Below are 13,835 nucleotides of genomic sequence, written 5' to 3' on the forward strand. Positions count from 1 at the left end.
AATAAACCAAATGAAGCTTAATATCTTGAAAACATTATGCTAGTAACAGCATTGGTATACTCTTGTCAGCACTACTACCAGTAGTACATCTAAGTCAACTGAATGATGAAAGAAAGATTACTAAGGCAGTATTCTAAAATGACAAACCCCTCCCACCTCTACTGTTTTCTACATAAGGATTACATCCAATTAGTCATGTGCAGCACAAGGAGAAAAGCGAGCCAGAATTTCTGCTGAATAGGGTCCTTAAATGAGATATGTCAAACAGGTGATCAAACAATGATGTATACACAAATTCTGTAGACTCTTACCACCAATGGGGTTAGCAGACTGTGATCCTGAACAAGTGTAAAGGCAGGATTAGGGTAGGGATTTATAATCCATGAAGAGGGAGGGAGCAGAGCAGATTAAAAAATGGATGGCAAATGGAAATAAGAAAGCTTTAGTCATTTCACACAGGAAAAAAAGCTGCAAGGGGGTTATGCTAAAGCAGTGCTTTTAAGTAGCTTCCACAATTGAAGAATTAAACTTAGATGCTATGTACAAAGCAGATGAAGCAAAGCTGCACAAGCAAATTACAATTCTTCAGCTTTCTAATCAACAACTCGGTAACACTGAAGAATTAAATTTCAATTAAACATGAAACTGTAGCCTGCATATTACTTTAAAAGAATATTACATTGCCAAAAAGGCTCAAAAAGTTCAAAAGCTGAACAGAAATTACACACAAGATCAAAACTTTTTTTTTTTTTGAGACACAACAGTAAAGGAACTGAGCTGCAAGTGCGGTGGATGATCAAAAAAAAAAAACAAACTCACAATGGCACAACTGAAAAGACTTGCATAGAATTTAAGGGTTTCCTCTTTAAAATTCATCTGGAGTATAAAAGTAAGAATTTGTTTCCATTCAGAAATTCTCTGAATGAAGACTGTAATGCAATTTTAGAACACCGTATTGAATTACCTGGCAACCAAACAGGAAAGGAGAGGAAAAAAATGTAACCATTTTTTTCCATAGATAAGAATAAAATAATGAGACATTTACATTATGATAATTTAAAAATAGAAGAGGAAGAGTAAAGGGCTTTTGAAAGCCTATAAAGGTATTTTTTAAAAATCATTCAAATTTGCAAGTCTTTCATAAAATGATCTTTGAACAAAAGATAGCTGTAACCCAAAAATTAACAAAAGCATCTGTGCTACAGTGATTTTTAAAAAAATAAAAGCTTAAATCTAATATGAAGCTAGTCTCTCATTACATAAGCTGGGGAACTAAAACAATCCCCTGTATGGAAACATCAAGCATCACTCTTCACACAATGCTGTGAAAATTTTCAGTCACATAAAGAAGCATCACCCAAATAGCTGGCATACAGTGCCTGAGAATTCTCCTTCGCCTGTCCATTTGTATTTGCCCTGTTTATCTTCCTTAAAACATCTCAGAATTCTTGTTCTCCCCCACTGACAGGTTATAGTGAGCTATTTGAGGCAATCGGTTCTGAACAGAAGTAGTAATAAAAGGCTGTAAAGATGCAGTCATGCATTTAATTTTCATACATCATCACACGTAGTCAGATCTACTTAACATCAATTTAACTTAACTCTTTAGATATTAATACTGCGCAAAAATGAATTCTCTTGGAAAAAAACCTCTGTCATTATTAGTAAAAAAGCTGAATAGGCTTCAATTTGTTTCTCTGAATATACAGTTTAGTTAATATTATATGAGAATGATCATCACTAAAGTCTTATCCTGCTACCTAAATTTAACCCCTCCCCCAGACATTTATCAAGCATGTTCACTTTTTAAGAATATACCAAAGCTATTCAAATTAAGAAGGTATTTTCAAAAAGTGTTAATTCACAACTTTCCTAGCACTAATGAAAAAAAAAGTGTTACAGACACTGTTTATAGCTTTTTATAGTGGGGGAAAAAGTGATTTGACAGAACTGCTACCTTCCCTCCCTTTTAAATTATTAATTCACTTATTCTTTGCTTATGATATAGTGTAGGTATCTTAACACTGAATATGTAAAACAAGTTTTGCACAACTTTTGTTACAGCCAATAACTAGACTTATTTTCAAGCTCTCATCTCACATACACTTGTGGGATTAGAGCACTGTCAAAGCTCTTAAGGGAACTCCTCTTATTGGATTTTATTATGTTATAATTATCTGTTCACAGTGTTTTAAAGCTTTATTTCACAAAACCTGCAAGCCCTGAATCAGGTTTGATCCAACTGTACTTGTTGGAAAATAAAGTAATGCAAAACTAAATGGCAAGTACTCTAACAGGAAAAAAAGACCAAAAATCCCAAACTCTTCTATCTGCATTTTAACTTCTAAAATCATTCTAATTATGATGAATGTAGTCATTGCTACGAAGACAGATGTTTCTGCCATTAAACACATTATTAAGGTGTTTTATTAAAACAAAATGGATACGGTTAGTGATAGCAAAATAACTGTATTGGAAATTTCCAATCCGGTACAATTTACTGGGTTTAGAACTTGACAAATTACAGGACTGGGTAGTTTATTTTAATTTTATTGTTAATTTGTCTTTCTTTTATTAATTTCATAGCATTTCACTTAATTATACAAAGGTAGGAATCTGAAAATGCTACAGAGCTTAGTCAGAAAACGTCTGTTGGAGACATCAGATCTGTGGACAAATTGCTGTAGGTCAGCCAGTGCCAAAGAATGTGAGGTAATCAGGTCTTTTTAATTACTGACAGAGCGCTTGGCTAGATGTGAAATATCGCATCTGCTTTGGTTACTAAACACACACAGAAAATTACTGTGGATTAGCTGACACACATCAAATCGGTTGTTTTAACCCTTTGACTCAACATAAGTGAAGTAACTGATTGTAAAGTGAAGGTTTAGTATTCTGAAGTAAAGGTAATAGCTGTGGTAAAAAAAAAATGCTAGGGCATGTGCCTAACTTCAAGTGAAAATGGTATTTCTGGAAAAAATGTAGACTTATTTAAAAATGAAGAATTAGGTTTTGCAGGTAATTGAGGATACCATTCAGCCTATATATTCTGCTATATTACTTGTCCATGTGTCATATCTAAGTTTACTGGTCTTTTGTGTTGGGGAGGTCAGAAGAGGGGGGAAAAGAATGTTGAGAAGTTATAATTGAAGACAGAATTTAAGGGTAGATTTCACTTCCTGTTACATTATCTAATTTAATTGGCAAACTAAGACCCAACCTAGTATTATGTCCAGAGAAAAACAACATGAATTAGGAAAGCATGCAAATACCACTGACCCAAAACACTGAAAAAAATACCTTCATTTTGGTCTGGCGATGATGAACCTAAGGCACAGAACAACAACTCAGTATGTAGCTTTTCTTTTTAAAATTAACTTTGACTGTGGCCATTGGTCAATGAATATATGCTTAAGTATTTGGCCTCTTTATCAGGTATAGCTGACAAATAGAAAATACATACGCTGAGATTGTGACACCACTTTGGTTCTACTCCGTCCTCTGGAATCTGTTTTAGAATTTCCAATACCAACAGAAGGGGTTGAAAGCTTTGTTCGTACACGACCTATAAAGGAAAAATGGTATTAAATCAGTTTTTCACAGTCATGTAGGAAGCAAAGCAACAGCAGCATGTACTAATATTTTATTAAGTTTCTTCAGATAAAATAAGCGCAATGTAACTCAATTGGTGAAAATTCACTCGGGATAATTAGTAGAAACTGAACACCTTGAAGGATTTAATAGTTAACACTTCTCCTCTCATGCTACATGTTTCAGTAAACATTATCCCTTTACCACTCTGATCTAGCTAGCTAGTTCTTTCTTCCTACATAAATAGGTTGATTACGTTAAAAAAAAAGGGAAGTTTATTAAATACTATAGGCAATGCAAACGCTAATGTGCCTCTATCAGATACAGTCTTCTCATGATTACTTGTGGTTGTAATTCTACTTTTGCTGTCGTAAAACTACAGAAATTATGTTGACCCTTTTCGAATTGAATTCTGAGTTTTCTTCCTAACTTCGCTCCTCTTTTTAGAATCTGAATATTGGTTTTTCTATTACTGAAGATTCTACTGTTTTCCTGGTCGTGGTCATATAGAGTCCTAAAGGATTTATCAAACCTTTTACAGCATTTTGCAAAGTCTAAGTACACTTCAGTACTTCTCAGCAACAACATGATATAAAGAGATACTACTGTCCTAAGCAGATAAAAGAACCAAGGAAGACACAGGTTAAACTGAGTATCTAGAAATAAAACAATAGATTCACTTCTCTCTCAAATGCCAAACCCTCTTGGGTTTGGGTTAAACCCTTCTGCATTGTTAGTCATGTTCTCAAATCATTCAGCATATACAATGGAATTACAAAAGAATGAAGATCCCAGTTGGATGAATTATAGGTAACTGAAAGATCATTCACAGAGGAAAACAGTGGAGCTGTGTACCACATTTCCTAAGCCAACCTCTCAAGCAACAGAAAAATGAAATCAAAACCAAACCCATGCTAACCGTAATTCTCCTAAGTTGCAAGAACAAAATCCCAAAAGTCTGTACAGGGTGGATCTAGTTCAACAAGTAGTCCACTTTTAAACCCAGTATAATTAAAATATTTTCTAGACCTGCAGAGTCAATATTTGACAGAAAAATTAAGTACACAGTCTATTATTTATTTCTAGCCTCTTTAGGCTTGCCACAGCAGAATTTGGAGACCAACCAAGTTAATATTATTCATCCAAGTAGAAGGAATAGTCATAGATGAGAGTCTATAAGAAGAGAATCAGGATAAAGGAGGTTATTCACTAAGCTATTAGAAAACAATACGCCAGCAATAATGGTTAAATTGACTAGTCCAAACTCTACTAGTTATCCCCGTGCAATGGCAATGTTTTCCCACTGAGTGCTGTGAGGTTGCAAGGCATGTAACTGCATTGAGAACTTGGCCCAAAAACGTAGGAATGCAGAGTGCCACTATTTCAATAGTATGTTAAATTATCACTTGGAACCTGGTTCAATTTTATCAATGTAAAATAAACCAGTTTGTGTCTGTGAGGCAAATGAACTGTTAACTCATTTGGAGTCTCTACGTTCCATTCACTAATGACAGGTTTAAATGTTAATAGCATACTGAAAATTAGCTCCCAAGTCTCGAAGAGATGAAGAATAGTAGCACCTGCTTCCCAGAGCATGAACACATTTGATGAAATAGTCTGAGACGAGATTTGCTTTAAAAAAACAAATGCAAAATTATAAAGCCCCTACATTTTGACACCAGAAATGTTAAGCAATGAGACTTAGACTGCAGATGAAAATTACTTGAGAAATAAAATAAAAGCAAAAGAATTTTAAAAATACTACATGACAACCAAGTATTAGATGCATAAGCTGTCTGTTATGAACCTCCACAAAGCCCCAGAAAGACCATATTCTACTTTCAAAGCTTAATTTGTATCAATGAAAATATGAAGCCGAAAATATTAGCTAGTCTAACAAAATATTTTCTTACCATCTTCAGAAGCTGTTCCTAAACAGGAAAAATAATAAAATACATGATATTCCAAACAATACTGTGTCTCTCAAATTCCTTTTTGAGATTAATCTTAGGAATCTTGACAAATTTTAATCAAGTCAAGATAATTAAAGCTTTTGCGTTGCAACTCCATAATTGAACGGAAGCAAAATTATCAAGAAATATCCATACTACACTGTCAGGGATTTACAAGAACACTATGCACAGTACTGCCTTCCAAACTTGTTACAAAACCACACACAAAAACAATCAATAGAAAAAAATTACTTTTATGAGATAAGTCAAAAAAATGACACAACAGATCAAAACAGACAATAAAAATACAGAGTGCAAGCTCTTCTGAAAATATAAAACATATTATTATACATAGCCTCAGAGAAAAACACAAAGACAGTGTTTCCCACACTGGACAGTGATAATTTGATAGGAACTGCCAGCCAGGAGGATTTTTCTGAATTAAGCCCATGATTATTTGGAAGATCTACATGCACAAAATCAAGTTTTGCTCAGAGAATTGAAAAGAATATAAGCTTGCTGAAACCAGAAAACACTTGAACAAGTATGCCAAGCTTAACAAGGTTTGATTTTGACAAAAGGAGGGTCAGACAGGTCTTTTTCCCGACATCAGTACCTAGGAATTGATGGCAAGCTGCCTAATTGGCAGGCTACTTTGAAACAAATCTCATTATGGAATAAAATATACATAAAAATATTAAATGCCCTGCAAAAAATCAAAGAGTACTTCAGATTTTGTTTTCACACTCTGCTATTTCTGCCTTGCAAGAAAATACAATGATGAAAACAGCTGTTAGTGCCTTTGGCTAGCCTAAACTTAACTTTCTCAGCAAATCTGGCTACGGCTTTCTCAAGTTAAAGTATCTTCAAGGCAGTATTTTTTAAAAAATCCCTCTAAAAATCAGTTCAGTGTAAATTTCAGTGCTTCTTCACAAAAATCAGTTACAGTAATACATATGTAGGAGTGCCTCAAAGTTTTCCAGATCAAATTTGCCGATTTGTTAAAAAAAAAAAAAGCCAAAAAACCGCACAGCCAACCCCCCAAACCCTGAACTCCCCCTCTAAATCCAACATTCTTCCAGAGCTGGATCCTGAAAGGCAGATTTTATGTAACACCTAAGCCAGACTAACAGATAGCTGTTCCTAGAAGGGGTGGTTCTGTTTCTCCTTCCTCATAACCCTTGTGCTACCACAGAAGGGTGGCTAAAGGCTTACTAGTAGCTCCAAAAGCTAAATAACAGAACACTACACAGTTTTATGAAATAACAGAATACTATACAGTTTTATGAAATCAGTTTTATGGAGCTTGTTCACCTACAGCGACTGATAATGGAATATTACAAGGCACTAATGAAAGAAGTAATAAAAACATGTGGACAAGGTTAGCAGGAAAAGGAAAAATGATTAGTTCCTCCTGGTGGTGGGTTAGATCAGAACAGCTATATCCAACAACTACAGCTGGAGAACAAAGCTGTGTTCATTCCATCTTGCACATCATATCTACAGATACCCCTTAGAAAACAAAAGCCCCTGTTACTCTGATCAATTGTGTAGCATTTCCCCTACTACTTTTAAACAGATATATGTGCAAAATCATGAGCTGTGGCTACTAAAGAAAAAGCCTGCACGCATGGTCCTAAGGTGCCAGTGACAACGTGCAAAAGCTCAAGATTAAGTGTTTAGCACAAACAGTTATAAATAAATCCTATTACATGCAACATAAGGAAATACGATGCGAAATTAAGTGATAGAGACACTATTCCCCTGTAAACCCCTCCTCATTTTATTAAAGTAGGCTTGCCATCTTCAGTGCTCAAAAATGGCTCAAATTCTTTCAAAAAACATCTGTGTTTTAAAATTATTCAGAATTCTGGGTTTTAGAGATCTACCTTCTTACTGTTTTCATTTCTATGAAAAATATCACCTGCTTTGCTTCCAGTAAACTACTCATTCTTCAAAACATGTACCTGTTAATAAACACAAACTACGAAGTCAGCATCAAACTAGTGTTTGCACAAACTTTTAAAGTGCTTGTTAAGTGCCCCCAAGCAATAAATTAGAACTAGAATCTTTGGGCATCCAGCTGGGACTCTGAGCATCAGCTCAGAAGCTGGTGAGGCATTATATGTGAAGCACTATATGTGAAGCATTATTTGCTTACACCTGAAACAGAAAACTGCTATGAGAAGCCTGATTCTCAACTGCTTTGCAGTCCCTCCATGTGTTTATAATAGGGTAAAATAAGAAAAAGTAACCGTTGAAACTTAGGTGGAAGACTTGGTAACCTATTTTAACAGGTAGGTCTTCCCAAATGATTCTTTAATTGAATTACATTGTATTACAGGATTTACAAGCACTTAAAATTATATAGGTAGAGTAGATTTTTACAGAGAAGAGTTTAGTAGTATTTTTTTTAATCCTCAGTTATGTGGTCAAGCATCTTCTCTCCCAGTGCTGTTCTGGCAAGTAAAAAAAATTTGACTTTACATATTGAACTATGAAACATGCTGGAACTAGACTAGTTAAAAAGCAGCATGTATTGATTACAGAATTGTTCTGTAGTTAATTGAGCTTCTTTCAAAAAATAGGAGTAATGCCCAATTTCTGATAAAGTTTCTGCTGCTGTACAGATCAAACCTTCACAACGTTGACAAATACAGCAATAACACATACAGTGAGACATCAAGATTACATAGGGGTTAATGAAAACAGCATAGTTATTTGTTAATGAACAGACAAATATATTAAACATCAATACTTTTACATAAAAGACACTTTATTAAATATTTAAGAGAATTAGAGGACAGACTAAACAATTTCTTACCATCCATCTTGTCAGAAGTATCCTCTTTGTTGAAAAAGCAGGCAAAGAAACATGGAAAACTTAGTGTGTTAGCATAAAGGTGTTCACAGCAGAGTCATAAAACATTAATTAAGGAAAATACATTAATATTAAATACAGTAGACATGTTTATCTGATTCATGCATGTATAAGCTAACTTAAGTAAAGTTGGTTTCTCTCAGTCCAAGGTACAAAATTACAAAATAGGGTACAAGCACCTTGGAGAGAGATATTGAATCTCTCTGTATTACCCAGATTTGAGAAAACCCTTACAGTAAAACATTTAGAAATGCTTTCATGCTTGGTGTAAACAGTTACTGAAGCATCAGTACATATTTATATCGTTATCGACAATATTTATATTTCTTATGAAATTTGCTACTGAGTATGAAGTCCCACATGTGGTAAGGGACAGGAGGGAAAAAAATACCACAGGCAAGACAGAGGACAAGTGGGAGAAAGTTTCACTCTGGTTTAAAAGCATTAAATATTTACTAGTTCAGCTGGAAGGTAATGCATAAATATTCTGACAGTAACAATCAAAATTAAAATATTTAGCATGAGACATATATAATTACAGCTCAAGCCTCCTCCTCAACAAGGACATTAATACTTAAGGATGTCCGAGACAGCCAACATTTAAAATAACTAGAGAATGTCCTCCTGCTTCTAGAATAGTCTTTTAAAAAATCATAAGCAAGAGTTCTTCTATTAATAATAAAAAGGGAAGAGGTGGTTGGAGATAATTATAGATTACTATGCTCATAAACTTGTAGCCCTCTGAGGCTTTGAATTTGGTAGCTGTTTAAGCAAAAGGTGGATGTTTCTCTGCAAGTAAGGGTGAAAATAATTCAAACTCTAGGAGACAATGTTATTTATTTTGGTACTAATTGCAACACCTGAGAGATGTGGAAAGCATTATGGAAATACAGTAACATTTTCCAGACCTTTTGTCAGCATTATCTTGAAAATTCTGTCATTTAACTTCACATATTTGGGCTAGTACAAACAAGCCACTTAAAATGAACAGAGGCGAGAAGTTTACAAATTAGCCCATCTTCTGAAATGTGGCACTTGTTGGGATTCACACTCCATTCATTTTAAGGTTACCTTCTGACAACTAGGAATAAACAATATTTTGAAGTGGATTCCATGGTCTCTCCACAGCCAAACAAACAACAGTCACACTCTCTACATGGAGAAGAGTGGACAGATATGTGCCATTTAAACTACCTTACCACAATGCAAAAACTGTTAGGAGACTCGGCCAAGATCAGTGAAGCAGTACTGCTTCTGTGACTGCAAACAAACCTTGGTCTCCTAGGCTACTGCTGCCCCTACACTGTCTGCTCTAGGATTTGACTTTACTAGACACTGCCAGTATTACGTTACTTTGCCATTTTGAACAACCATTACACTATTCTCCAAAAGTGACTGCATTTGGTACCAAGGTAAAGCTTTCCAGCAACCCAAATCCTTCCCAAGAATATTGCTTATTATTCGTCTTGTCCACCCTAACTCACCAAATCTCTAAACTACATAGAATAAGCCATTTCTTTATTTCTGATATTTTCCTGCATAGAACCTCCACTGTTTACTTCACTGAAAACCCCTCTGCCCTTCTCAACCCTTGCTTACATAAGTCTGGGTATGAATCACATACTCCTTAAAATGTTCTAAAGCAAACCGATAGTCTAATCAAGAGCTAATTTTCTGTGAAACTCTTAAGATCAAAGTAGTCCCTTCATTTCAGCAGCACGAAGAAGACAGATTAACAAAGCAAGATTTCTCTCGTTTTCCATTTGACTTTTTTTTCCCTTCTGCCACTGTGCTCTGTGCCGGTTTTTACTTCTCACAGCAGCTGAACTCCAGCTTTGTCTGAGGTTCAAAATCTGTCCTGTTGCACAGCAAAACAGACCAGGCAATAATTGGAAAATAATCACCCCACATATTTCAGGTTTTTAGGCATTATGTTAGGAGGAACTGAGAGTTCCTATAGTTTGGTTCGGAAGGGACCTTAGAGATCATTTGGCCCCTGCCACAGGCAGGGACACCTTCCACTACAGCAGTCTGCTCCAAGCTCCATCCAGCCTGGCCTTGAACACTGCCAGGGATGGGGAACCCAAAACTTCTCTAGGGAACCACAGGCATGTCCCCTCCATCAAGCAGCCTAACGCTGGCATCCACCTGCTACCCACCATGTTCTGTTGCCCCTTCTGTGGGCACCAGAGGGAGCCCACACCCAAAATCGCTATTCCAAGAGGAAAGTACTACTTTAACTCAGGAATACTCACACTCACAAAATTAACACCAAAATCAGTGCTGTTCAAACCATTTCAAGTAGGCCCTGATGAAAAGAATCAATTCATTTGAAATAGTCTTTAAATTAAATTTTCATTTTAGAAAGCACAACCAAAACCTTTGAAAACCATAGCCTACATATGTGCTAACATCTCCCCAAACACAAGGTAAATCAGAAGAACTACGCAGTTTCTTTGTCTTTTGTGATCACCTATGGTCATACTGACATTAGAACATATCTCCCTGGTGATCTAGCTGCCACGTAAGCTGAGAAGAAAAACAACAGTTTCGTGAACATTGAACTTTGCGTCCCCCCATTACCATCCCTACAGCACGGATAACCTAAAAAGAACAAAAATATGCCCATATTCCTTTACTGTCCCCACTTAGTGGAGATTCTATCATCTACACCACCAACACTACCAAATTCTTTTTTGCATTCTTATAACTTCTAGCACTTTCTATGTTTAACAGCAAGCATTCCTATCAATCGAGACTGTCACCTACATAAAACATATACACATAGTTCCACCGACATCCTCAGAAAGAAATCTATGAACTCAATGTTGTATATTATCACGTAAAACACTTTGTAAAACATTTCCTGCCAGGATGTTTCTTTGGCCTTGTTGTAAAACAGTCAGCTAAAGAGCTGAGAAAAATGGAAAATCAAGAGCCCTGACACTCATTTCCCTACTGTTTTCAGAAACAAAAAAATTATGATCATCATATGCTGTTAAGTAAAGGTACTTAGTATTAATTTGAGATTAAGACATTTAAAGAGCATAGTATGAACACATTCTTTGCACTGGCAATGTTCCAGAACAAGAAAACTAAAACATCTAGCAAAGTCTGTAACTTACTTCAGAACATCATCTCTTTTGCCATACTCCCAATACTACTAAAAATGACAACAATTTTTCAAACATATAAGTCTTGTGCTGTAACTTTTTGACCAAAAACCTCACAAAATATTTCCCAGCAGAGTGCAGGTGTTCCCCTTACCTAGCGAAGCGTAGGATCCTGGAGGTAGACCAGCAGCTGACAAGCGCCCAGCTCCAGCTGTCTGTCCAGCAGCGTGCCGGGCCTTCGCGCCTGCGGCAGCGTTGACATCGATGTCACTGCGAGACCTCTGCAGGGTTCCAGGGCTTGGAACACCCTTGCTGCTGCCTGAAACTAGCAAAAAAACCAACCAACCAAAAAAATTACATGTAAAAGGCTAACATATTCTACTGTCACAACATACTTGCAGAAAGCAGAGAAAACTATCTAAAATGTTTCAGTGAAGTTAAGAAACCAAGTAATTACAGAGAGTAAAAAGCAAACTAGACCAGGTGTTGCCATGAAATGTATATAAAGGACAGTCTGTTTTACAGTAAGTACTTATCTTCATTCTGCATGAAATTTTAGCATTATTTAACGCAACTGTGTGTTCCCTCCGTAGTACAAATGAACGATTATGCGATTTATTACATTAGTAAATGCTTCACAAACATAAGAAAATTCACAGCATCCCCTGAGTTACTGAAGAAAATATTCCCACACTTCAGCTAAGACAAAGCCCCAGGCAAGCTGACTGCATACTCTAAAACCTTTAGGGTCTAATGTTCTGTACTTTCGTATTCTCCTACTATTATTTACTGAATTTTAACTACTCGCTTCAATTAATTTTAACCATTGTTTCAGGTCTTCAAAACTTGACTCCCCTTCACAGTTTCAGTATCCAAAAAACAAGCACTCTCAATTACAGGCCATTTGTAAAAAGCAGCTCAATGACTTACTCCACAAGGAGTTACTAAGACACAGTGAAAAGAGACTGAAGTTATTAAATTATGAAAACTCAAGACAAAATTAAATTCTTTGAATCACAAATATGTGGTTTGGTTTTTTTTTTTTTTTTTTTAATAAAGAGCAACAGCTACACGGGAACAGATGAAAGGGACAATGAGTCTTATTTCCAATTGATGTAAGACTAATAATCATGAACAGACCAAAGAATAATGCTTTGTTTCTTTGAGAGTGACTGTTCCATGACAAAACTCCAGGAGAGAAGATCAATTAATAACAAATTATGTCTTATACTTCCAACAACTGAAACTACACAAAATGCGAAGCGAGTGTGAGGCAATATTAGCCCCAGGTACAGTTTGTAGCAACACATACCATCATTTAACTTGGAAACAGGCTAAATGCTGAGACAGTAAAATTTTAAGCTGCATTTAGAACTTTTAATTCAAAGAATATAAAGATCAATTACTATGCACTATGCCATATTGCTAACACCTTACCTCTGCCTGCAAAACTTGCTGGACTGGCTGCAGACCATTTAGAAGATAGAGGTCGACTGAAAAAAGTCCATAAACCCAATAAGTAAGTTCCATGTATCAGATCCAAAAGTCAACAAAAAAAAGAGAGAGAAAAAAAAACCCTTCTGTTTTTTCTCCCCTTCAACCTTCTCAGTATACTTTAGATAAACATTTTAAATACAGAAGGATAAGAAAAACAGAATCATCCTTTATGTAAAATTACATCTTCATCACAAAGCACTCATCATTCACTTACAGGCACACTCTGCTAACAAAGTTCAGGCATTACAGACTGGGTCACAGAAACATTTAAGATAGTCAGTACAACCACAGGCCTGACCATATAAATCAACTGTCAAACAAAAATAGGGGAAGCTAACCAAAAAGCTTTATTTACAACAGAAACGAAGTGGTGTTTGCAGTAACAAGAAAAAAAAGATGTACAACTCGCAAGCCTCTTCCAGTCCTGTATGTCTCAAGAATTGAGTTACAAATTAAAAAGGGAAAAGTTGAAACTTCCAAGCAGCTAGACTCCATTTCCCCTCTTCAAATGTTAGAGGCTTCTACAATCTACAAAAGCAGAAAAATCCCATGTCTTTTTCTCTATGTTTTCTCTTCATTTCCTTTTTATTGCAAAACCAAGCAAAATCATTTTGCCTACTCAAGTTTAACTGCGAGCGCATCCTTCGGCCTGGTTCGGAGGGTAAAATGCAACGAGAGGGACCAGGGAAAAGTGAAGGACTACTAGAAGAAAGTATGATAGTTTATTCATTGGTTGAGTATCTGAAGGTTTGTGTTTGCTGAAATAGTTGAATATTTCATCAGTAGTCAAATTATAAACTG

At 35.8% G+C, this 13,835-nt stretch overlaps 1 protein-coding gene across 50 annotated transcripts in view; it reads right to left on the reverse strand.

Moving 5' to 3' along the window:
- CLASP2 (cytoplasmic linker associated protein 2) overlaps window positions 1–13,835 on the reverse strand; it is a 145,094-nt gene that overhangs the window by 44,249 nt on the left and 87,010 nt on the right. For 22 of the 50 annotated variants that reach the window (XM_051768473.1, XM_051768459.1, XM_051768456.1 and 19 more), the window contains 7 exons: window positions 12,975–13,030; window positions 11,692–11,862; window positions 8,368–8,391; window positions 5,505–5,522; window positions 3,464–3,565; window positions 3,301–3,327; window positions 312–338 (listed from right to left, as the gene is read on the reverse strand). In XM_051768473.1, the coding sequence (XP_051624433.1) occupies window positions 312–338; window positions 3,301–3,327; window positions 3,464–3,565; window positions 5,505–5,522; window positions 8,368–8,391; window positions 11,692–11,862; window positions 12,975–13,030 (425 nt within the window). The remainder of the gene's footprint in view (window positions 1–311; window positions 339–3,300; window positions 3,328–3,463; window positions 3,566–5,504; window positions 5,523–8,367; window positions 8,392–11,691; window positions 11,863–12,974; window positions 13,031–13,835) is intronic. The other 28 variants (XM_051768489.1, XM_051768461.1, XM_051768474.1 and 25 more) reach the window with 5 other exon arrangements.

This window comes from Manacus candei, unplaced genomic scaffold (genome assembly GCF_025592945.1).
Source record: "Manacus candei isolate 608988 ecotype Guabito, Panama unplaced genomic scaffold, ASM2559294v1 h1tg000095l, whole genome shotgun sequence".
Lineage (NCBI taxonomy): Eukaryota > Metazoa > Chordata > Aves > Passeriformes > Pipridae > Manacus > Manacus candei.